Below are 23,242 nucleotides of genomic sequence, written 5' to 3' on the forward strand. Positions count from 1 at the left end.
GGGTGCGCCTCTTACACAAACGTCTTATCTTCCCCCCTCCCCTTCACCTGTCGCAAGTCCAAGGGGAACTGAGTGGCCTTGGTTTACAGCGTGAGTCAGTCATCTGAAACCCTGGGTCAAAATCAAGCAGCAGGTAGGGGAGTTTCTCCCTTAGTGACGTATTTTTAAAATGGTCCTGTTTGAATTTCTTGTAAGCATCGCGCCGTCACGTCGGTACCCCAGAGGTGAACACTGAAAAGATCGTGCGGGGTGATTCGCTCCGGAGCGCGTGCTAAATTTACTGCCACGAGTGGGCATCCCGCGGCATTTATACTGCATATAGTAATCGCTTATCAAACGTATAGAAACGCGTAGTTTGGAAGGACATACCTGATTCGTCAACATCTGTCTTGCCGAGCAATTTCCATTACGCTGAGCACCTGATTTTTCAAAAATTATCTTCAGACGCTAATAAGAGGATTTTTGCAACTGAAAATTATATTGGTGTCAAAACCTGCGGTTTAAAAAATTCGAACGAGTGTGTTCATTGTTGGACTAGCGCTGAAGGAGAGGTCGAGGGGAAAGAGCGCGCTCCATATTTCAAGCTACGAGGCTATGAGCGAAGGAGCAAGGGAAGAACACGTCCGATCTTGCATGTGACGTCGTTGCCTTTAAAGTGAAGAGGCGAAGGCACAGCAATGTGATATACGCAGTTTGCGTTGCCTGAAGTTTCCAGTCCGTCTCGTCTTGTTTGAATGCGCTTATGCTATGCTTGTTTCTTCCGAAATTGTGCTGTTAGGACTAAGTTGAATATTAGTAGCCTTGTTTTAGCTATAAATCTTTGTGTCAATCATTTAGAGCTCAAAAAACTTAAATGCTGTCAGATATACGTCGCGTTAGGTCTAATTCTTTTTATAACCTCGTGCGTGTCATACAATTGCTGAAAGATATCGAGATATATTTTCGAGCTCAGAAGGTGACTCACCTAGCATTTGACCTCCAGAAACTCGGAGAATTGAACCTGGTAGACCGAAAAAGGTCAGTTGGTGAGATGGGGTAGGGATGAAACGCATTTCCATTGATCCCCTGTAACTTGATAATTTCCTATTTTCCTATGGAGTCCCGGAAAGGAAAAAAACGGCCCCTTGCACACACACCGAACTTGGACGAACTTGGACCGATATTTTACCGGCGAAGCGATGCCTGCACACACGCCGGATTTTTACCGGTAAACGATAAGTTGCTATGTTTTTGAGCCGGCGACGGCGATCCACAGTGACAATGGCCGGCAGCTAGCCGGCATTTAGCCGGTGCCGGCGCGTGTTCGGTACGTGTGCAAGCTCCAATGTACTCCCATTGTTCACTATTGGAATGTGGACGGCCGATATTTTACCGGCCGTCCAAAATCGGTGTGTGTGCAAGGGGCCTTAAATCTACGACGTGGTTATTATCCTAAGGCGCTGAGATTGCCCCGATTGTTGTCCTATCTCTTGGGAAGGTTCATGCTATGTGCCTGTCGTGTTTTGCCTTAAAATTTTCCACGGCTGCAATTCTATTGCAATACTCCTGCGAGAGCTTTTAAACAAAATTGTTCGTGAGTAGGACAAGCAACGTAGAGCGATGACGTATGCGAAGAGAGGATCGGAACTCTTTCTACTCCCTCTTATGCCGTTATTACCGCTGCAGTTATCAAAATTTCCTCTTTCAAATAGTACTGAAAGAGGAAATTTCGATAACTGTCGAAATTCCAGGCATACGTCTGCAACACCGCACGATAGGATAAAAAAAATACCGTACATTTTTTTTTCTTTATAGCTTCCTTCCTCAAAATAGGGGTGCGCCTCTTACACAAGCTTATACGGTAATAACCAAAAACACGTCTAACTGAAAAAGAAGCATACTTCCATTAATTTTGTGACATAAGTGTTGCTAGAATTAGGGACAAAAATGTCATTACTTTCAAACGGCAGTATTAACTCAACTGGCCAAATATTGAGATACGTGTTGTTATAACTTAGCCATCGATATATTATGCATATATATGTTTGAGGTCTATTGATTGATTTTAATCGATACAATTCATCATTTCTAAATCTACATACTACCCCCCAAGCCGCCTAAAAGGTGTGTGGCAGGGGGTGTTAGGACACCAGCCATTTACACATAAAAAGGAAATGCAAAATTACGATTAGCGTTTATTAATGTCTTTTATGATTCGGGGGAAAAACGAATACCCATATATATCCGTTCGGCTAAATATCTCTTTTAATTTATCGCTTCTGTCGGATCTGGAAATAAAGAGGGGCTCTTATATTTTTTTCTTCACGTTGCTCATAAAGACATCTATTCTCAATTGTTCAAGAAATTTAAGCGTAGCGCACAGCCTCCGAGTCTCTAGTGGCTCAAAGCCTAATTTGCTTAACATCTGGGTTAAGCTGTCTTTACGCCTGTAGCAGTTTTTGACGAACTCTCCTTTGTATTTTATTCAGTTCGTGGATCAAGTCTTTCTGCATCGGATCCCGTAGGCTCGCTGCATATTCAAGGTGCAGTCAAATGAGTGCGAAATAGCACCTTTCTTTAACCTTCATCCGAAAATCTTCCCACAATACGCTTGACGAATCCTAATTACTCAGGGCTATGCCACAAATATTCCTTATATATGTGTTCCCCATGACAGGTTCGAGGTTATTGTAACTCCCAGGTACTTCACTTTGTTTGTCGCCTTTAAGTTAATACCATCCACAGCATAAACATGGTTATAGCTTGATGAATTCCACAAGAAATGCACCACCATGCATTTGCTCAGATTAAGTTCGAGTCCCTGCTCTTGGCTCCACAAATCACAAATGAATTTAAGTCCGATGATAGAATTTCATTGTCAGAGTAATCACTAATTGCAAGATCTTCACGATAGATGACAGCGTCTTCAGCAAATAAATGCATTTTAATGCTAATTCGGGAACAGAGGTCATTAATGTATATAATGAACAAAAGGGGGCTGATTATGCTTCCTTGTGGAACGCCTGATGTCACTTCGGTTCATTAGTACTTGGGATGTCTAAATTAAATTCAGTATTGTCTCTAGTATCAAAGTGGGAATTTAAAGTGTTAGCTTTGTCAATATTTTTGGTGACAAGTTTACCATCTTTACCAAATAACAAATCAACAGTTGAAGATTTTCCCCGAAGCTCTCTCGCATATGGCCAAAAAGATTTCCTATTTTCTTAGAGTAATTCACCGAGTATTTTTTTCTTGAACTTTTGCAGTGCAGTTCGCATTGATTTCTTGGTTTTAGAGCATTGTACAGCATAAATTTCTTTTGATTTAAGTTCCTTCGATTAACTATCAAACGTAATGGACTTTTTGTACAAGTGTTATAGTTTTCTCTGTTTCTCCTTCTGACATCGTTGTTGTACCAACATGGTTCTTTATGATCACGTTTCAGTTTTTGCGGAATATGTTCGTTGATTCCTTGTTGCAGAATTTCTAAGAAGTGTTTCCCTGTTACATCTGTGCTTTTATCCTCTGATGTAGCTACAAATTTTGTGTAGGAGTCATTATGCATATCGCAAAATTTAATGAAATTGCGTTTATTAAATACGTAAATATTATGTTTTGGTTTTACGGCTGACACTAAATTAATTTTTAACATTGCAAAGATTACCCTGTGGTCACTTATACCATCAATGGCTCCTACATCAGGCCAGTCGTTTGGAGTACCAAAGCTAATATTTTCAACTCAACACCTTGCTGGCTAAGGCATCCAATGGACATTACAAGTCCCGCAGTTAAAATGCACTCTCTCTCTGTGGCACAGCGGCTATTCGTCATTGCCCCTAGGTATCTATATACCTCGTCTTCATAACCTAGAAAACTCTTCCTCCACATTTCAATTGATGTACCGGGATGCCTCGACGATGCTTCCTACCACAGAGTTGTGCTCCTACAACACCTATGCTATCATCAGAACACTAACCTCGCTGTGTTGGCCATATTGTCAGTGCCTTCAGTGCCTCCATAGGTGATTTGAGTCTCGAATAGCCACCATTCAGCTCTTTAACTCTATACCTTCGGAAAGAAGTGTGGGGGTGGCAGTGTGTATTAGGGCCTGAGAACGGGTTTTCCCTAAAGCAAATGATAGTCTGCCTTTGGATAGCTTGGCAGTCACACGACTGGCTGCCTCAGTTCTCTGGCATTTGGTCTCTGAGGATGTCACAGAAACATTCATAAAATACAGCTGCGAACATTCTAAATATGCTCCCTTTCTAATTATCTCTCACACACTCTCAAAGAGATGGCCGCAGGGAGTTTATTTTCATGAGCGCTTGTAGACCTCTACTAAGAAATACTGGTAAAACATGCCCACTAAGCAATAATGTGGTAAAGTGGTACTTCTTGAAATTTTGAAATCCACACCACTATGAGTTCATACAAAAATAGTATCTTTCAACTACATTTCAGCTGCATGAGAGCACTTGGCTCTCTAAATCATTTTAATTTAAATAGCACAGCTCAATGTATTCGTCACTATTATATTTCAATTTTTCTACAGTCAACTGCACAGCTAATTTTTGACTTGTTAAGAATTCTTTATTTAAAGTTATTTTAAATTTGAATAGCTTTTACCCACACAATGAAATAAATACAGTAAGCAATTTAAATTTCCGACAGTTAACAGGTGAGGCTGAGCCAACCAGTTGGTACCTTTTTCATTAAGGAGGCTCCACCGAGTAAAAAAAGTAAATAATTTTTTTTTTTTTTAAGTTTCAGAACATGGCATTCGTAACACATTTCATTGGCCTACGTAAAAATAACACAGATTTCTACACTATATTTTTTGACAATGGATTTTAAACAGCAGACTTCATTGAATGAGCAAGCAAAATATGAGATCAAAAACTTACCTTGAGAATCATTTCTATCGTGAAGACACCTGTGAATGCATAGTCAAAATAATTGAGGATTTTGTTTCGAACACTTTCTTCTTCAACAGGATCTTCAGCTGCCAAAGCTATACTACTTAAGCTAATAACCACCATGATGAAGAAGTCAAAATAGGGGAGGTTGACAACCCAATGGGCTGCTCGACGGACACTGAAAAGGATGAAGAGATGCAAGTGATTAGCTTGATTCTTGACCAGAATACAATTCAAGGAATGTGAAAAAACATTAACCCTAATAATACCAGATTAAAAATTTTTATATGCAAATATTCAGAAAGCATTAACCACTCAATAAGGGTGTCTTGTTTTTCAACCCACCCTAACAACAGAATATGAAGAAAAGTTACATCAAGAGGTTGGAGAAAAACATGATTGGAAACATTTGTCAAAATTAGTGATGGGTCGGTTCGATTCCTCGATTCTTCGATTCCTCGATTCTCGGCCAAGAACCGGAATCGAAAACGAGTACTTGCCAAGGCGTAAAATCGATTCCGATTCCAGTAGTACTTCAAACAACAAAATAAACGACCGCGTTTCCAACAGTCATTTGAATTTTCGCGCCACGTAATCGTAATAACAAAACACATATCTTCTTGGGATGTGCGAGTACTCGAAAATTCAAGTCGATCGAGTAGTTGGTACTCGACTCGAGTGTTTCGAGTCGCGTTACGAATGTCGAGTCGAGTAGTTAATGTTACAGTGCTTTCGAGGCTAGTAGGTCCAGCAATCTGCCGACAGGAAGAGCTATCATAAAACTCATGTAATGATGCAGTTTTTAAAGCCGATAAGTCATTCTAATGCCTTGGCCTGGTAGTTTCAGCTTGCCGAATACACTATAGTTGTCGACGTGGGCGCCGAATACCTTTACGCCAGCCGCAGCGGCCGATCGTCTTCCTACCCGGCGCACACTAGTCTGAAATCGGAAAAAGCTGGAATGAAGTCCAAAATTACCTTTTTGGGGATAGAGACTTGAAACTCAGCGTAAATACTCATTATTACCAAATATTGCTTTATATGCCATTTCACATAAATACGAACCCTTAGTGAGATACAGAGGCCCAAGCATGACCAATTTTTCAATGCCACGCGAGATATCGTTTTTCCTCAAAAAATCTTTGAATTTATCCAAGTGGTTTTGCGTTGGTTTGAGTTTTATGGAATATAAAACGCAATATTCCTTTGATCTGGTGCTTTGCCTATACTTTCAATGACTTTCGAAGATTTTGGCTCTCATCTGTCGGGTTTTACAATGCAAAATGGCCGACCCGTTTTTCACGTGAAATTTGACATAAAGTAGACATTATCTTTCGTTTACGAAAAATATAACTCGGAAAATTTGAACCACAATATAAAGTAGAGATTTCTAAAGAGTACTAATAAGAAATCTTGAAAAAAAAGTTTGCGACGAAGGAAATAAGAGCGATTTTTCAATCGCGCGTCAAGGCTGAGCTACACGCTGCGGAACTTTAAGGCTCGGTAACTGAGGCCGATTTTTCAAGTTTTTTAAAACATTAGTCTTGAAAATCGTCATTTAAAGCATAGATAATCGTCTTCATTGACTTAAAACACTAAACTGAGGATGTTAAAAAGGATTATGTATAGATCGACTTGACCATTTAGCGCATTACTCGAGTGAAAATTCTAAGGATTGGATATTTTTTGGAACCATCCCACGCATAAGAAATATGCCTCGGGTATTAAAGTAAAGTGAAGAGATTAAGTCAGCATGCTTAAGAGAGAGAAAAAAGAACTATTTCCGTGAAAGGCAACAACCAATACCCTTTTTCCCTTTCCACCTTCGCCGAGGTGAGTCGCGCGGTAGGGGGAGTTTTCACACCACAAGGCTCTTTTAGCCTTTTTTATTACTGCGACCGTCCGATGTGATATTCATTTGTAGCGTTTAGTTTCTTTCTTGAACTTAAAAAAAGCAAGAGATTTTAAGGCTGATTAAATGACCTGAGAAGTATAGCATTTTTTTGGCTCTACAAAACTAAAGTTTATTTCTATAGTTGTTCGCTTCGACCACTTGAATTCCATGAAGATTCAAGATCCAAAAAAATCGTTGATATAATTTTTAATAAAAATTCCAAAGTCTCCGAAATCTTGCAAATTTGGTGGGAAAGTACTTGCCCAATAACACACATGTGTAGCAAAAGGCAATTTTCTGCAGGCAGTAATACTGTAACATGGAGACGTCAAAACCTGCTGGCTGAGCATGTAGAATAATTGGTTTTTCTGCTTGAGAATTTGAAAGGGCCAAATATTACATGATTCATATACGTAGTATGTAATCTTTATTACAGATATGAAAATTTCTGTACTCAGGTATGTTCTATTTTGAAATTTAGCTATTATATTTTAATTACATAGTAATTATTTGAAAGATGCTTTTGTCAACTGAATTTCACGGAGTAATATTTTTAAAGTGGTTTTCTTGTTGCCTGGAATTAAGTGATATTTTTCTTGGAGCCTATGGCATCAGAATCGATGGAATCGGTATCGGTAGAATCGGAATCGAAATGTCAGAATCGGAATCGGGATCGGAATCGATAAAATTTTGGAATCGACCCATCACTAGTCAAAATAACACTATTCCATGATTTCAAATCAGCAACAAGAATCTTTCCAGTAATACAAGGTTGTCTAGAGGGCAACAATGTCTTCATTGGCATCATGATGGCATGGAATCCAATCAAATTGATTGCTCAATAAAATAAATTTTATTTTTAAAATTTCATTAGTATAAAAAAGCCACAAGTGGACATTGAATAAATAACAACAGAGTTTTCCTGAAAATTGAAAACTATGGAGGTGAAGTCAGTCACATTGTGTAGGTAACAGTTTAATAAATTGATTATTTCAGCATAATTCAAGAAGTAATGGTATCATCAAAAAATATCAATCATGAAATAATTATGTGGAGCATAGAAGAGAAATATTAACATTTTAACTGTGAAAGAATTTGCATTTTATGTCCTTTGCCCTTTTCTTATTTAGTGACAACACGTTATAAGAGTGTTTCATGTTTCTATATTGAGTGAAAGTATCCCATCTTGTTGTTGTCAAAGGGGGCAGATGAAACATGGAGCCATTTCCATTCAACCTTGAATCCACAGCTTGAAAACTTAGAGTAAGGATGAGCATTATGCAATGGATGAGTCCCCATGTGGTTATTGATAAAATAACATATAAATAGCACTCAATAACACTCAGTGACCCAAAAAGGTGGAAAGCCAACACTCTAGCCACTTTACTTTGCTAAATTAACAAAAACAAATGCCATCACTGTGGCTAACAGTGATCCCTTTCTGTTTCAAATGAGCATCTCTAAACTCACACTACAGTGCTTATGCAGCAGATAAATAAATAGTACACCTGAAACTGTGGAATTAGGGTTGGAAGCCCAACTGTTTTCCTGTGTTTCATGCTAGGAAGGATGGAAATTGAAAGCTGGTTTAATCGCCCCGGTTAAAAATGTTGCCATGCACTTCTCTATTGCCTGATGGTGCAGCACCCTTAATTGCTGTGGACATACCATAGATGAACCACTATATATCGTAATATGAAGGTAATACCTCTATATTGGACCAAGTGGGTGCTTAATAAAACAATAAAATGGAGGTTTTGCCAATCAAAGGTACTTTTACACAGCTTTCCCAATGTGTACAATTGGAACTGGGAGAGTAGTTTCTAATATGGTGTTACTTCGTCAAGTAGCGATTTGTAAATGGGAGGTTCTACAGTACACCAAAGGAGTACTCACGGGTTGGTAGGGGAAAGAATGAACATGGATGAGTATGGGAGCATTGGTTTTGGCCCAGTCATGTCATCGTCATCACCATCATCGCCTCCCTTCTTCTCGTCATCTTCCTCGTCCTCCCCTCGGCCTTTGCTTTTCCTGAAAAAAAAACAATAATGCCCAGCATTAGAAACACACACCAGCCCATAAAATAACATACAAAGTAGGCGACAAGAATGTCAAGATTTTGCCTCTCTGTGACAGCACTTGGTGCCAGCAGAAATAGGAAAAAATTCAAATTCTACACATGTTAAACTGAAGTTTAAAACGTGCTTAACCCTGAGCCCCCAATAGTACAAGGATAACAGATAAGCCGACCCAAAAACATTTGATGGTATTTATGAGGTTTTGGATGGTGGATGGGGTTCATGCAGTTTCAGTGTTGAATGTTCGGAAAATGATTGCTTATGGGCTTTGTCTATGGAATAGAATTAGGCAAACCTTTGGCATGTACAGTTGACCCTCGTTTTAAAATATTAATCTGTGTCAGAGGACCGATCGTAGAGCAAAGTACATACATTGTTGAATTTGCATTATATCTTGATGCGTTGAATCAATTTCGGGGGCATCAGTACATCTAAATGCAGCTATGTTAAAAATGTGTTCATTAAGAAATAAGGATAAGAATTACATAATTCATGATATAAAGTGAAAACAAAGGGAAACAAAATCGATAAAATTGCAAATTTAAAAGAGTACATGCAAAATCAGCTCAGATAGTATGCCAAATCCATGGTCAGTCGAACCCACTATAAAGGGGATCTACTGAACATGTTATGGATGGAGTTACACGAAGATGTCAGAAGGAAGTCAAATATCTGGGAATTACTATTTCTTCAAGCCTATCAAGGGGAATACACATGATAAATATTTGTGGCAGGTCCTGAAGAAGCTGGAGTTCATCAAGCTGGTTGTGGAAAGTTTTTCAGATGAAAAGTGAAAAAGAGGTGTTATTTTTCAATTACCAGGCCACCCCTAAAATATATGACAAACATAGGAGTAGAAATTTACTGTGAACATCAAACACCAAGGGAAGCAGCAGGATTCATCAAATAATACTATGAGCGAATGTAAAATGTTATGCAGCTTTGACATTAATAGAGCTAGGAGCGGCTACATGTTAGGCTTAGATTGCTTGAGAAATTATGAACAGGTATCTTTCAGATATACAAAGAGAACATCATCCCAGAACCTCACTGTATTCCCAACTACAACAGAAAAAAACCAACAAAACTCTATGTAAATTGCAGGCTGTCTCATTATTACTGCCATGGCTTTCACTGCATTACTCAAGAGCTGAGAGATGCTTAACACCTCACATCCATTATTTAGTGCACAGTGCATTATAAATTACAGTGAAATAATACATAGTAGAGTTCTATAATACAAATATTTTCAAGAAGAAATTCGACACTAGCAGGGGAAAATGCTTGACGGGCCACCATATAAACTCATACAACTCACTCAAACTATGTACCTCTTAACAATCAAACGGTTGTAAATAGAGAGAAGTGGTTTTCCTATATGATAACACTTTTTTGGAATGCCCTAATGGTTAGCAATCACAACATCACAGGAACAGTTAACAATTATGTATCACAGTAGTATACACAACATTGAATGCACTGATGTACTTGAACATACAGTTAATTTTCATAAGCGGAGATAACCATCACAGAAATATGATTATTCTTCCTATTCCAGAGCCAGATAATTTGTTTTGGAAATTAAAAATGTGCTTTTTTTGGTCACATTCCATTCTCACAAGCTTAGTAAGAAGTAAAAATATGATTAATGGTATCATGCCACTTAACCTCCAGCCTTTTATGAGTTATTAGTAGGGCTTATCAAGTTTCTATCCAGAAATGCTAATATAGATCATGATTTACATTTTTAAAATCAATGCATGAAAATATTCAAAGGGTTAATGACTCAAGTAAATATTTATTAATTGAACTAAAATTTGAAAGATAAGATTTAATAGCTAAAAGGAAAAGAAAATAAAAAAGAGCGTGATTAAAAATTCCAAAGTTGTATTTTTAAGGAACACCCTAATGCAAAATCACATACCAAATAATGAATAAATTTCTTACTAAATTGCAAATTCTTTCCTTTAGACAGATGATATTATTTTAGATGATGGGAGATCGCTAGCCTGGGATGCCTAATTGCTGGAAGTGTTCGATTACCACAAGAGTAGATTATAGATATGGGACTGTACTTGGAGGAGTATGGCAAACCATTACTTACTTTCCGGATGGTGACGCAGGCGTGACATCTTTTGGAACACCACCTTCACCCATGTGCAAAGTTTCCATCTCTTTCTCCAACTCTTGTTGTTGTTTCTGAAAAATCATTAATGTTATAAGATTGGGGATGTACTGTACTTATAAATAAACAAACACTCAGAATATTCACATTAAACTAGTAATATGATGAGACAAATATACTACAAAACTGCTGCAGTAATGACAATAAAAGTCATATTGAATTTAAGTTGCCCAAGGGAGTATTTCAACTATCTTAACCCTTCTCATTTGGCTGCATTACAACTCAATGATGTAAAACAGGGGTATGGTCCATAGTAGTTGCTCTTTACTCTCGAACTCATATAAAATATGATTTTTGTATAAGAGTTGGTACAAATTGCTGAAGCATCAAGTCATGAGCATCTTCAGTAGTTGGACTTAGGTCATGAAATCACTTTTACGTATTTTCCTTCCCGAAAAAAAATTTTCCACTCCTCTCTCTATATTTACTTCATCTGGTTTTATGTCAAGAAGAATCAAACCCATTTCAAATTAGTCCATAATATCCATGACTAAAACACCCATAGAAAAATGAGCTCCGCTATGTTTCAATTAAAAGAGAGAGGAATAAATGTGGACAACAGGAAATGGAAATTGGAGTTTTCTTGCAGGGTAAAGTCCTTGCCTGCCAAACAAGTGGTCGTGGGTTCAAGTCCCACCTGGGTAGGTTTCCCCTATTCAATGCATGGTTATTTGTGTGCATTTAATTGTTAAATTTGTTGAATACCCCCATGTAAAATGGCCAATATGAGCTGTATTCAGTAGTTTGGGAATAAAATAAAAAAATTACCCATTGAATTAAAAAATTATGAAGGGAAGAAATTCAAAAACGATTAAATATATTACTGCCATTCGTTCATGCATACAACTTTTTTTTCAAGAGAGAGTGATTTAAAAGAGCAAAAGAAAAAAGTAGAGATGTGCGAATAGTATCCGCGAATACTCGAATACCTCGAATACTAGAAAGTATTCGATATTCGAGATCTCGAATAGTTATGCCAAAGGTGCCGTCTCGAATACCTCGAATACTTTGAATTTCGCGTCATACATTGTCGCTCGCACGTCGTTGGTAGTTGACTCGGAAAAATGGAGAGAACACTATTCTTTTAGTGCATGCAGCGCCGTTGTAGGCAAGTTGACGATCTACATCAAATTTGCGGGTTAGAGCGGCGAAAAGATTTCGACGCGGGGTACCGAAATTGATCGGGTAAAAAAATCCGAAAATCCCAGTTGTCCCCCATCAGGAGAACCACAGTGCCGTGGGATAGCAACATTGGCGTATTTCCCACGATCCGCTATCCCCCTGCATTCAGCATTCGCCTCAGCCACTCTCACGATTTCCGCTTCTCCGAAATAAAAAAAAGGTCCCAGCTCGTGCAGGGATCGTATTACGAAGACCTTAGCTTCGAACAAATATCAAGTTACCGGAAAATAATAGAATCGCGTTTCACCCTTCACTCTTTCTGCCCCACTGACCATTTTCCCGCATACATCTTTTGATAAAAATAAGACGAGGTGTTTACCATGTGTCCTTTGTGGCTAATACCTACAGGCACTTTTGAATCTTCCCCAGGAGATGAAACCACCATAGGGAGAAACTCAGTGCCGTGGGATAGTGACATCGGCGCATTTCCCACGATCCGCTGTCCCCCTCCATTCAGCGTTCGCCCCACTCCCTCCGACGATTTCCTCTTCTCCGAAATCAAACAAAGGGTCCCGGCTCACGCAGGGATAGTATTACGAAGACCTTAGCTTCGAAAATAATATCAAGTTACGCGAGAAAAATAAAATTGGTCTCGCGCCCACCCCCTTTTCTCATCCACTGACCTTTTTCTACCTACCTGCTTCGAATTTCCCCGTTTCTGGAGGTCAACTGCTGCATGAGTCATCTACTAGCCCGAAAGGTGTCTAACAATGACTTTCGGCAATTATTATTACACCTTCATTGGATTGAAATATTAGTAATGTGCGCGTAATTTAAAAAAGAATAAGACCAAACACGACGTATTTCTGACTTTATTTAAGCATTTTACGCAAGAAAATAAATGCCGGAAAGACGAAGAAATACGACGGAGGCTTAGCATTTTGGCGTAATGCTCAAATAGGGCGCTTTCCTATTATTTTTTATTGGCTAAATCGAAATATTAATACTCCTGGAGTACGTATTTAACGCTTTTAGATTTTTATAAGACGATATCTATTTTTCGCGATTAAATTAAAAGTGAAAATTTTCAAGCGCGCGGGTAAGTATGATTGCCGGGAAAAACTCCGCGTGACGTCGTTCTGCTTCCCGATGCCGCGAGTGAGGTGACCTTGGGGCGAGGTTATGAGCGCTAATACGACGCAGGATGCTAGCAGGTAGCCGAGTACCATGCTAGCAGGTAGCGCTTGGCTTAAATAAGGATTATTAATACCTTATCAAACGAAGAAAACTTTCCGAACTTAGTCAGTTTTAATAAGTGATTATTAAGACATGTTTCCCTTAGCTCTGTGCCTCATGCATGCATTGGTAACCTCAGACAATGTAAAACTCTTATCCTCTCGTGTAAAAACAAGGTCCCTGTGATGTCACGAGGAGTGGCATCGCATGGGCGCCAATCTTGCCTTTTTCAAATGAGGATAAAATTGACCATTGCCATTGATCTAAACCAGTATTTCTAGAACCAAATAATATGTATATTATGAATACACCAATGGTGGTTAATGAATCACAATCAATGCCTTTCGTTTTCTTTAATGAAGGAAACTACCCTGTTGTTTACATAAAATTAAAATATTCCATTAATCAGCTATATTCCTTTTTGAATCCTTTAAAGGCAATCACAATTACTCGCCAAAATTTCGGGTTTCCTGCTGCATAGGCGACCTAGTCAAACATTTTCACATGCATCGTTTAGTATTCGAGGTATTCGAAATTCGAGGTATTCGAATAATCGAGCAATGATTTGATATTCGAATTCGATATTCGAATTCGAGAAATCTACTATTCGACCCATCCCTAGAAAAAAGATTAAACAATATGATGGGTGATTTCAATGCTTATGTTATGGGAAAACAGCAATGGGGTGAACACAACCCCAAAAATAGTTTTTCGCCCAAAAATTTCTTAGTGCACCAAGAGACAACTATTAGCAGGAATGGAAGTCAAATTACCATTGCATGCCTCCAACGTACCACCCAAGCCCGATGGAAATGTTTGACTCACACACATCTACATTCACGTGAATTACAATTACTTTTTGATTTGATGTCATTCCTGGGCGATGCACGGACACCCTATTTAATATGCTCACCTCCTTGTCCTCTTCTTCTTGCTCCTCCTCAGCTGCGGTCAGTTCTTGAGCATTGGCTAAGTTGTCCACGGCGATGGCAAGGAAGACGTTTAGGAGGGTGTAGTTACCAAAGAGCACAAGGATGATGAAGTAAAGAGAATAGATCATGCCACGCTTGTGTCCACCTTGGGACACAATACCCTGGTACATGACCTCATTCCAATCCTCCCCGGTGAGAATCTGTAGAGAGAGAATTTATTTACTAATCGATTTTAATGTTCCCCCAACACTATTTAATTCTAATAATACACAAACTATAGGAATTGGAACACAAACAGTCGCAGCCATTATAAAGTATCAATTACATTTGGTGCAGTCACTATAAACCACTGAAATTTTGTGATAGAGCATTAGAAATTTGGTTTTTTTCTTGAAACAGATGAAGTTCACTGCAAAATTTTTAGTTCTCACATATTCTATTTAATGGCAGATTTTTTGCATGGCCATATTTTTCATAGTTTAAGTAAAACAAAGATTTGGGTCTCCAATTAAAATTGGAGGCAAAAAAATTTCTACCCTAATGAATAAGTTGAAGTTTTAACTCCTCTCTCATTACTGATTTCTCAGAAAAACAATAATGTTTAACCTTTGAATTCCATCAACAACAAACAATGTAGAATTTTCAACACCACTTATTATATTATTTGCAAATAGATTAATTTAATTACGGTTGATTTCTATATGATAACTTTTGATTCGAGAAGAATAGCATATACAAGGGTAATGCGGAAAGTGAGTTCCATTTAGAAATAAAAATTAAACCAGTGAAGTTAGAACAATTTTATCATAAGCATCTTAAAACTAAAACCTTAATTTATTTTTCCACATAGTCGCCAAATCGATTTAAGCACTTGTCGTATCTTATATGTCTTTGCAATCCCCTCTTCATAAAAATCTGCCGCCTGTGAATGGAGCCAACCTCTCACAGTGTTTTGAAACTCTCCCTCATTGTTGAACCGCTGAGACAAAATCTCTGACATGAGAAGGCCTCGTGGATTGCTCTACTGTTTTTCAAAAATTGCACCCACTGACAGACTGCACCTTCACTCATAATGTTTGGTCCATACATCACACACAATTCACGATGAATTTTGGCTGCTGACTGATTTTTTGCCAAAAGCAATAATATAACACTACGCACCTCAACTTGACAGGATTTTCTATTCTGGCACTCATGTTTTTAGGCTACAACTAGACAATGCGTGAACATACGATGCTCCGCCTTCCACAGTTAGAAGCGTACTGATTTACTGCACTCCCTGATGTCAATATGGTGGCACTACCCCCGCTACTTTTGAACTACACACAAAAGGCAGTTTCTTTCCGGATTACCCTCGTATGCTTAGATTCACTTTACTTAGGTTTGTGACAGAATGTGAAGGTTGTAGATCCAAGATTAGATTATAACAATAATAATTCCAGAAATAATTTGCACAAAAAACTGGCAGCGAAACGGATTAGAGGAAATTTTCATTGAAAGTAAAACATCTTGGCCCCCTGTGGCTTAGGACCATAAATAGGTATAGTGTAAAATAGCTTACAATGTTAACTACAAATCAGAAATCTACAAATCTCCATCTACAAATCAGAAAGTAACACATTATGCATATTTGTATTTTTACAGTTAACCAACACATTACCAGGCATTTTCAGAGATACCTCTCCATGTTTCTGTCTATGACCACAGTAATATGTAACAATTTTTGGGGAAAAATTTTCCACTCGCTCAGTAACAAAAACAAATATCCTTGAAATGCCAGGTGGTAAGGGAAAGGAACTGGTCTCCCTGCCCTGGCTATGTGAAATTCAGATGCCAGTAGCTTAGTCTGGGTTGAGCTCTACCCTCACCTATCAGTAACAAACTTGGATTGAAGCACTGAGTGAGGAAATTTTCATGCAATTGCATCACAATTGCAATGATATATTTGATGGTTCAATACTCTAGGTTGATAATGCTAAAGGTACAAAAGTATTATGGTCCCTTCAGATCATAAGCAGGAGTAAACATTTGAGCACAATATTACTATTGCAAGGCTTTTTGTCACCATTTTTTGTTAATACTTAGTAGTGAAGTTCTGCTCTAAAGTTTTATTTTACAGTTCTCTTCTATAGCTCTTCTTAACTTATTCTCTGACCATAATCTAATTTCCCTTAGATTTCTCAAAATTCCAGTCCTGATTTTAATTTCCCTCACTTTTGCCTTAACCCAGCACTAGCGTCTCTCATAGTTACATACCTGATTTCAGAGATTTTTATGTACAGACAAAAAGAGGATAAAGATTTATACATGAAAACTACTTGCCTGGAACACAGTGAGCAGGGCGATGGGAAATGTGTTGAAGTTCGTGGGTGGAGTGCCTTCAGGGAAGTTGAACTGCCCTCCAAAGAGCTGCATTCCAAGTAAGGCAAATATGAGGATGAACAGGAAGAGTAGGAACAACAGGGAGATGATAGAACGCATCGAGTTCAGGAGGGAGATGACCAGGTTACGGAGAGATGACCAGTACCTAGAGAGGAAAAACAACAGACCATCAGTAAAATGACCATCACAGACAAAACACCATCTAAAAATCTTAATTTTCCAGTGAATAATATCTCAGAAGTCTTCTCTAGGTTCACACTGAGTGCGGCTTTTAAATTCATATCCATCCCTTGTAGAGCAGTAGGCTGATTAGGACAATTAGGACACTGTCTTTACTACATTGAAATTGCACCTTCTAGCTATAAAAGACATCTCAATTGTAATTATTAGAGATGGGTCGGTTCTGGTGCCCAGTTCTCGGTTCTGCGGGTTCTTGGCCTGTGGAATCCTAGTGGAATTATTTTCATTAATTTCTTGTGGTTGTTCATTCAAATTTGCCATTAATTCAGGGGCCTGATTCTGGTTCTTTCTGGCTATAGCCTATGCAATTTGTCGAAAAGATTGGCAAACATTGACTGAATTCTTATTCTCATTTTCATTCGCTAGATATTTTGTCAGAAAAGCTTTGCTTCGTCCCTCTGGAGACAAAAAGTTATGCTCGTTCTGTCTGGCAAGCATGTAGTGAATGTGAACATTCGCTAAGTGCGAATTTTGCTAGCAATGATGATGAAATCGCCTTAGCAACTTGGCGAAAGAATTGATGAGAGAACGGCTCGTGATTTAATTACCGCTATACACCATTATTATATTATATTTTTGATCCCAATTAGTTTAATTGTTATTCAAATGTTTGGCATAAAACCTGTATGTTGTTTTACTTCTTTTCATTCTACGTGATGCAATAGATGGGATTAAAAGTGGGTTTGCATTTGAATGAACCGCAAAGCTTTTGTCTAGCAAGTGTATTGTGTTATTGTGGGACGCCTGTTATTCTGAGCATATAAATGTGTTGGATGCCAGAGAAAACGTTGTTTCAGTTCTTATGTTCGTGAATGCTTCATTGGAAATAAAAAAAAGAGACTGACCGGAGTATTGTCATATAAGAGCATATAGTATAGTAAATGTAGTAGTGGCGTAGTGGATAGCACGGCTATCTACCAATCTTAAGGTTATATGGTCGATTCCTGCCATAGTGACTTTTTTTCTCTCCACCACAAGAAAAAGATTCGCAAACTATGCTTTTCATCTTCAGAGGCAAGTCACTTGAAGTTATCAAAATATTTTCTAATCACTGGAAAATCTATCATCAGTTGTTCACCTCTTATGAAGACTCACTGAATTTCACTACTAGGCTTTACATTTATGTCCGGCAGAGCTCTAAGTAGCATAGGATGTGTAGTACGCTGTTATGCCGCCTTTGGTGTTCATCTAACATCAGTAAATTTTGATAATATGAGAATATTTGACTGTAATCCTAAACTATTCTTCCCTAAAATCTTATCCTTTCCTTACATAAGTTCATTAGCATACGAAAAGATGCTTATCATTTTCTTCCGTAAGTAAACCATAAGAAACAAACATCTCTCTTATTTTGTGCCATCTGGGTTAGGTTAAAATTGAAAATATAAACCCATAAGTTTCACTGGAGTGACTTTTTGACTCATCGTTTACATCTATGAAAAAGATGATAAACAAAGAGAATGGTTTTATGTTCAACTATGGAAACGACTAATGAATAAGCAATATTTTGCAGCAATACTTAATGTATCAATTTGATAGTCTCACGCAATATAAAAAATATGGCATAATATATTTTAGAAATATGATTTGAATTTACCAACGTACTTCGCGCTCTTCAAATGTTTCGGACTGCGGAGGCAGTGTGTTGATCGCTGAAATTATCTTGTGCCCATTGACATATGGGTATTCATTATTGCCTACGTCACAGTCCGTCAAGAGAATGAAGTTACCAGAACTGAAGCGATAGGAGGGGCGAAAAGAATGAGAATAATGGGGGAGAAAATTTTCGCTTTGCTTCGAGCTGCCGTCACGAAGCGAAGACCCAGGGGAAAGGAGAACGAGAATCACCCCCCAGAAAATAAGAGTTTATTCTTGGAACTGAGTATCAAGAACCAAGAAACCAATGGGGGAGAACCGGGCCAGTACCGAGAACCGAAAAAATTTAAGAATCGACTCATCCTTAGTGATTAGTAAAAGATTTTACTTTTACCAATTTTTACTAGTCCACGGACATCTTGGCTCTTTCAAAGAACTGAACTAAAATTTTTCTTCCAGTGTTTAAACAATCACTAAACCAAGTAAAAACTCAAACAACCCAATACATATAGCTCACAATCTCCTTCACTACACACTGTTTGTTTAGGGCGACCACCGTCTCCTATGAATAATTCCCCATTTTTCCTGTGTGTCCACAGACATTGCTTTTTTGGTTAGGACAAAAGTTTTTTTATTTTATAATAAATATTACGAAATAAAAGCAACAAAAAAGGACGATTTTGTACCTTGTTTAATGATAGATTTTATAATAAATTATAAAGTAAAGGTTGTAAATATAATGAAATTTAATTTTTTTACAGCTAATATCGCAAATAGCCAACAACTGAATGCGTATAATTTTTATTTTATAAACTGCTTTATTAAACCACAATGCCCAAAATTTCTTAAGCCAAAACGTAAGAAAATTTGTTGAAAAAAATCCGCGTAAACGTGCTCAGATCCACCCCATGTAGATTCAATAAAGAAAATGTCTTTCTGACAAGCAATTTTGGTACTCATTTACGTAGTTTTATTGAATTTGTATTCTTATTTTATTATAATATACATGATTAAAAACGATACAGCCGCTCTTGATTTATAAATGGTGTAAGTAAACTGTAAGTTCATTGATTGTTAGGCGGTACGAAGTTCGCCGGGTCAGCTAGTAAATTATAAAGTAAAGGTTGTAAATATAATGAACACCTCTTCGAAAATCTACATGGGGCTGTCCACAAACATGACGAATCATAGTCTGTGGACATTAAATTTGGGGAATATAATTTTTTTCTTTACTAATTTGTCACTAAAATTAGTAAAAGGGTACATAAAATAATAAGTCAGTTTAGCTTTGTTTTAGTATTATTGGTTTTTTTATGGCAGTCCATGGACATAATTTTGTACGATTATGGGAGAATGACCCATAGACATATGTTCGGCATGTATCCAACATCTTTTTTTTTTTACTAAGGCTGGTACATCTCCATAGCAAGTCTTAATCTGTACCAGCCATTCCACTCTTTTTTTGTTCGTGAATTTTACCCAAAGAGGAAAATTGTGACATCACCATCACTTCCAGAGACCAAGGGAGGCTTTAATCATTGATAAGCTGTACTCACTTTGTGACTTTAAATATCCGCAGCAAGCGAAGGGCTCGGAGGACGGAGAGACCGAAAGAGCCGGACTTCAACTCCGACCAGATCACCTCAAAGATGGAGCCACTGATAACGACACAGTCAAAGCGATTGAACGCCGACTCAAAGTATATCCTTGGTCCCAGAGCATACATCTTGATAAACATTTCCATCATAAAGAGTCCCAGGAAAACAAATTCTGCATAGTCTGTGGATAAATAATGGAAACTATATTAAGACATGGCCAAGGACCAATTATAAAATATGAGACACAATCAAGATATGTCAGTCATTTTTATAACAATATCCTATTAACCCTGCAAATACAACAGGAATTATTAATTTTCAGCTTCGAATCTTTAATATTTAATGGCCAATTTTGAGAAGAAAAAGAGGAATGGTCACAAGTTAAACCTTTGGCCAATATTAATTGGTTTCACCATTCAATGCAAAATTATCCAGAATTAGGAACAATAACAGATATGATCCTGTCATTGAAAAAATAAGATCAAAAGAACAGAAAACTTTTCTGGGAATTCAACAAAGATAATTATAATTTGTATGTTTAGGGCAATTTAAGAGTGCTAGAGCTAAAATTTAACGGGAATCTCATAATTACATCTATACATTAATAACACTGTTCAATGTTATCATTTACTGTCACAGTTAAAAGAATAATATGGTGAAATGTGATTAAAAAATTTAATGTATCTAATCATTATCACACCTAAGAACTTGAGAAAATTTCAGGCTATATTTATTAAACAAGCAAAATACATATAAAGTTTGCAAAAACCAAAAATAAGGGGAATTTAATGCCATATAATGCAAGTATTAAAATTTTAAACTAAATATAAAAAATAAATGTAAAAAATCAAAAAATATATTATTATATAATATAAATAGGGAGGCCAAAGCCCATACCGGGCTGTAGTGCCAAGGAAGAAAGAAGAATATTATATAAATATTAAAATTTTAAACTAAGGCAATAATCAAATTTCGTAAAACCAAAAATAAGGGGAATTTAATGTCATATAATGCTAGTATTAAAATTTTAAACTAAATACATATATGTACTTACATAAAAATGATGCGAGCCATTGTGGTTGACCATAATGCTCGACAGCCACACACACGGTATTGAAAAACACTAAAACTATAACGAACCAGTAAAACCACTGTGTTTTAACAGTGTGTCTGATCCAAAACCTGAAAAAGAAAATAAAGAACATATACTTAAGAATTAAATGTGACAAAAAAATATGATACCCTTCAAAACTCATTCAGAGGTTTTGAATTAGAAGTTTCTGAAACTTTCATACATAAAAATTCAACAGAACCTCCTCAATGCAGTTGACTACATCTTACAGGAAATTGAAAACAAAAATAAGATAATGGGAATTCACTTTGACTTGAGTAGAGCCTTTGATACTGTAGACCATGCATTCTACTAAACAAGTGTGTATCAATAGGCATAAGCGGCGCTGCATTCAATTGGCTTAAGTCTCATCTTGATGACCGCAAACAAAGAGTAGCTTATAAAAGGATGGAAAAATTAACCTCCCTTGTACAAAGGAGGTCAAAAAAGGAGTACTTCAATGGACAGTGTTTCATTTGGAATAACACTTTTCACCCCCATGAAACCAGGAGAAGCAGTCAATCATGTGGAAACAAGAAACCTAGCCCTTACATCTAAAGATCCACATTCGATGACTTTGAAACTGTGCAATAATTGATAGTGGTATAGTTATACGAAATATCTTAACGTTAACTACATTACATTAATATTCAATTTATCTTTGCAACTGAGTGGGTGTGACTAAATAAAGTGGAGTGGGCATCTTTACGTGAGAGCCCGTACACTGTCAGTGGGCTTCGTGAATGGGGGGAGAAATTTTATGTAAAATTCTTCTTAAACATCAAACATGGGTAAAATTTAATGGAAACAGGTCATTCAGGTATCCTCAGCAAAACTTATTGAGTGGGAACTATTTATCTGGAAAAATTACCATGCCATTAATGGGTTTTAATTTTGGAGTTGAAAATCAAATTTTTAAGAGGAGAAAACCTCTTATCCGGGAACATCTGAGCCAGGCTCTACTGTCATTGAGGATAATCCCTTCACGGAGGCCCAAGGAATGGTTATCCACCATGCTGGGCAACACTGCTAGTGGATGCACAGTGCTAAAAAAATGGAGGTGTGAGAGCGAATGAATTTACAAAGCACTAGGCCATGCCTGCTCTATTCTGATTGGTTAATGGAAAGTCATGTAGCGAGAAACTTCCCCTCCAGTCTCCCCCATTTGCTTTTGCCACACCTGCTTCGCCACGAAGACAAAATGAACTGGGTACAGCATTACATGATTAACATGTAACTGTCTTCTATCAATAATCATCAATAGAAATTTTAGTAGATTTGAATTAAACTTCAAAACTGGCAGAAAACATACCTAAACCTTTTCTCCGCTCTCCAAAATTCTAAACAAGCTCCCTTGTTTTTGACTTTCGATTTCAAATAGGAAGCACGGGAAAAACCTGCAAGTAAAGTGAAGATAGTCATTAATATAAAAAGGTGCAGTTCATAGAAATTCAAATATTTATCTAAAATGTGGAAATTGAGTCATGTTTAAAAATGAAGCAGGGACCATTATAATTTCTAATTTCATTTTTAAACTTCAAATAAAAATGCACTGAACAATTAAGTAATGCAATGATGTCTTTATGTAATAATTTTAAATATTCTGCAAAACAACTATTTTGTGTTATATATTTATTTTTGAGATTTTTGGCAGTATTATTTCATACAACTTCTCTTTATAAACTCATTTAACATTTACATAAATAAAAGCAACAATGACACAAATTATCTCATAATTGCTACACAAACCTAGCATACTCCAATTCAGCTATGTAGCACAAAATACATTTTATGACATCTTCAAATTCTGGAAGCATTAAAATATTATTCTGTCCATTAAGGTGTTTTGTGTATTCTATTAGGGCTACTACACAGTCCATAGATTCAATCTCAGAAAATTTAATCTAACTATATATATAGAGCTTACTTACTACAACAAAACTACATGTTACAGCACACAACCAACATCCTAG

General features: G+C 37.2%; 1 protein-coding gene across 1 annotated transcript in view; it reads right to left on the minus strand.

Annotated features, from left to right (window-relative positions):
* The window catches only part of LOC124165919 (voltage-dependent calcium channel type A subunit alpha-1-like), a 133,543-nt gene that overhangs the window by 69,671 nt on the left and 40,630 nt on the right, over window positions 1-23,242 (minus strand). Inside the window, exons 12-19 of the mRNA XM_046543453.1 lie at window positions 22,582-22,666; window positions 21,213-21,340; window positions 20,117-20,339; window positions 16,665-16,869; window positions 14,324-14,542; window positions 10,972-11,066; window positions 8,686-8,820; window positions 4,884-5,073 (exon numbers count right to left, since the gene is read on the minus strand). Of these exons, the coding sequence (XP_046399409.1) occupies window positions 4,884-5,073; window positions 8,686-8,820; window positions 10,972-11,066; window positions 14,324-14,542; window positions 16,665-16,869; window positions 20,117-20,339; window positions 21,213-21,340; window positions 22,582-22,666 (1,280 nt within the window). The remainder of the gene's footprint in view (window positions 1-4,883; window positions 5,074-8,685; window positions 8,821-10,971; window positions 11,067-14,323; window positions 14,543-16,664; window positions 16,870-20,116; window positions 20,340-21,212; window positions 21,341-22,581; window positions 22,667-23,242) is intronic.

Source organism: Ischnura elegans, chromosome 9 (genome assembly GCF_921293095.1).
Source record: "Ischnura elegans chromosome 9, ioIscEleg1.1, whole genome shotgun sequence".
NCBI lineage: Eukaryota > Metazoa > Arthropoda > Insecta > Odonata > Coenagrionidae > Ischnura > Ischnura elegans.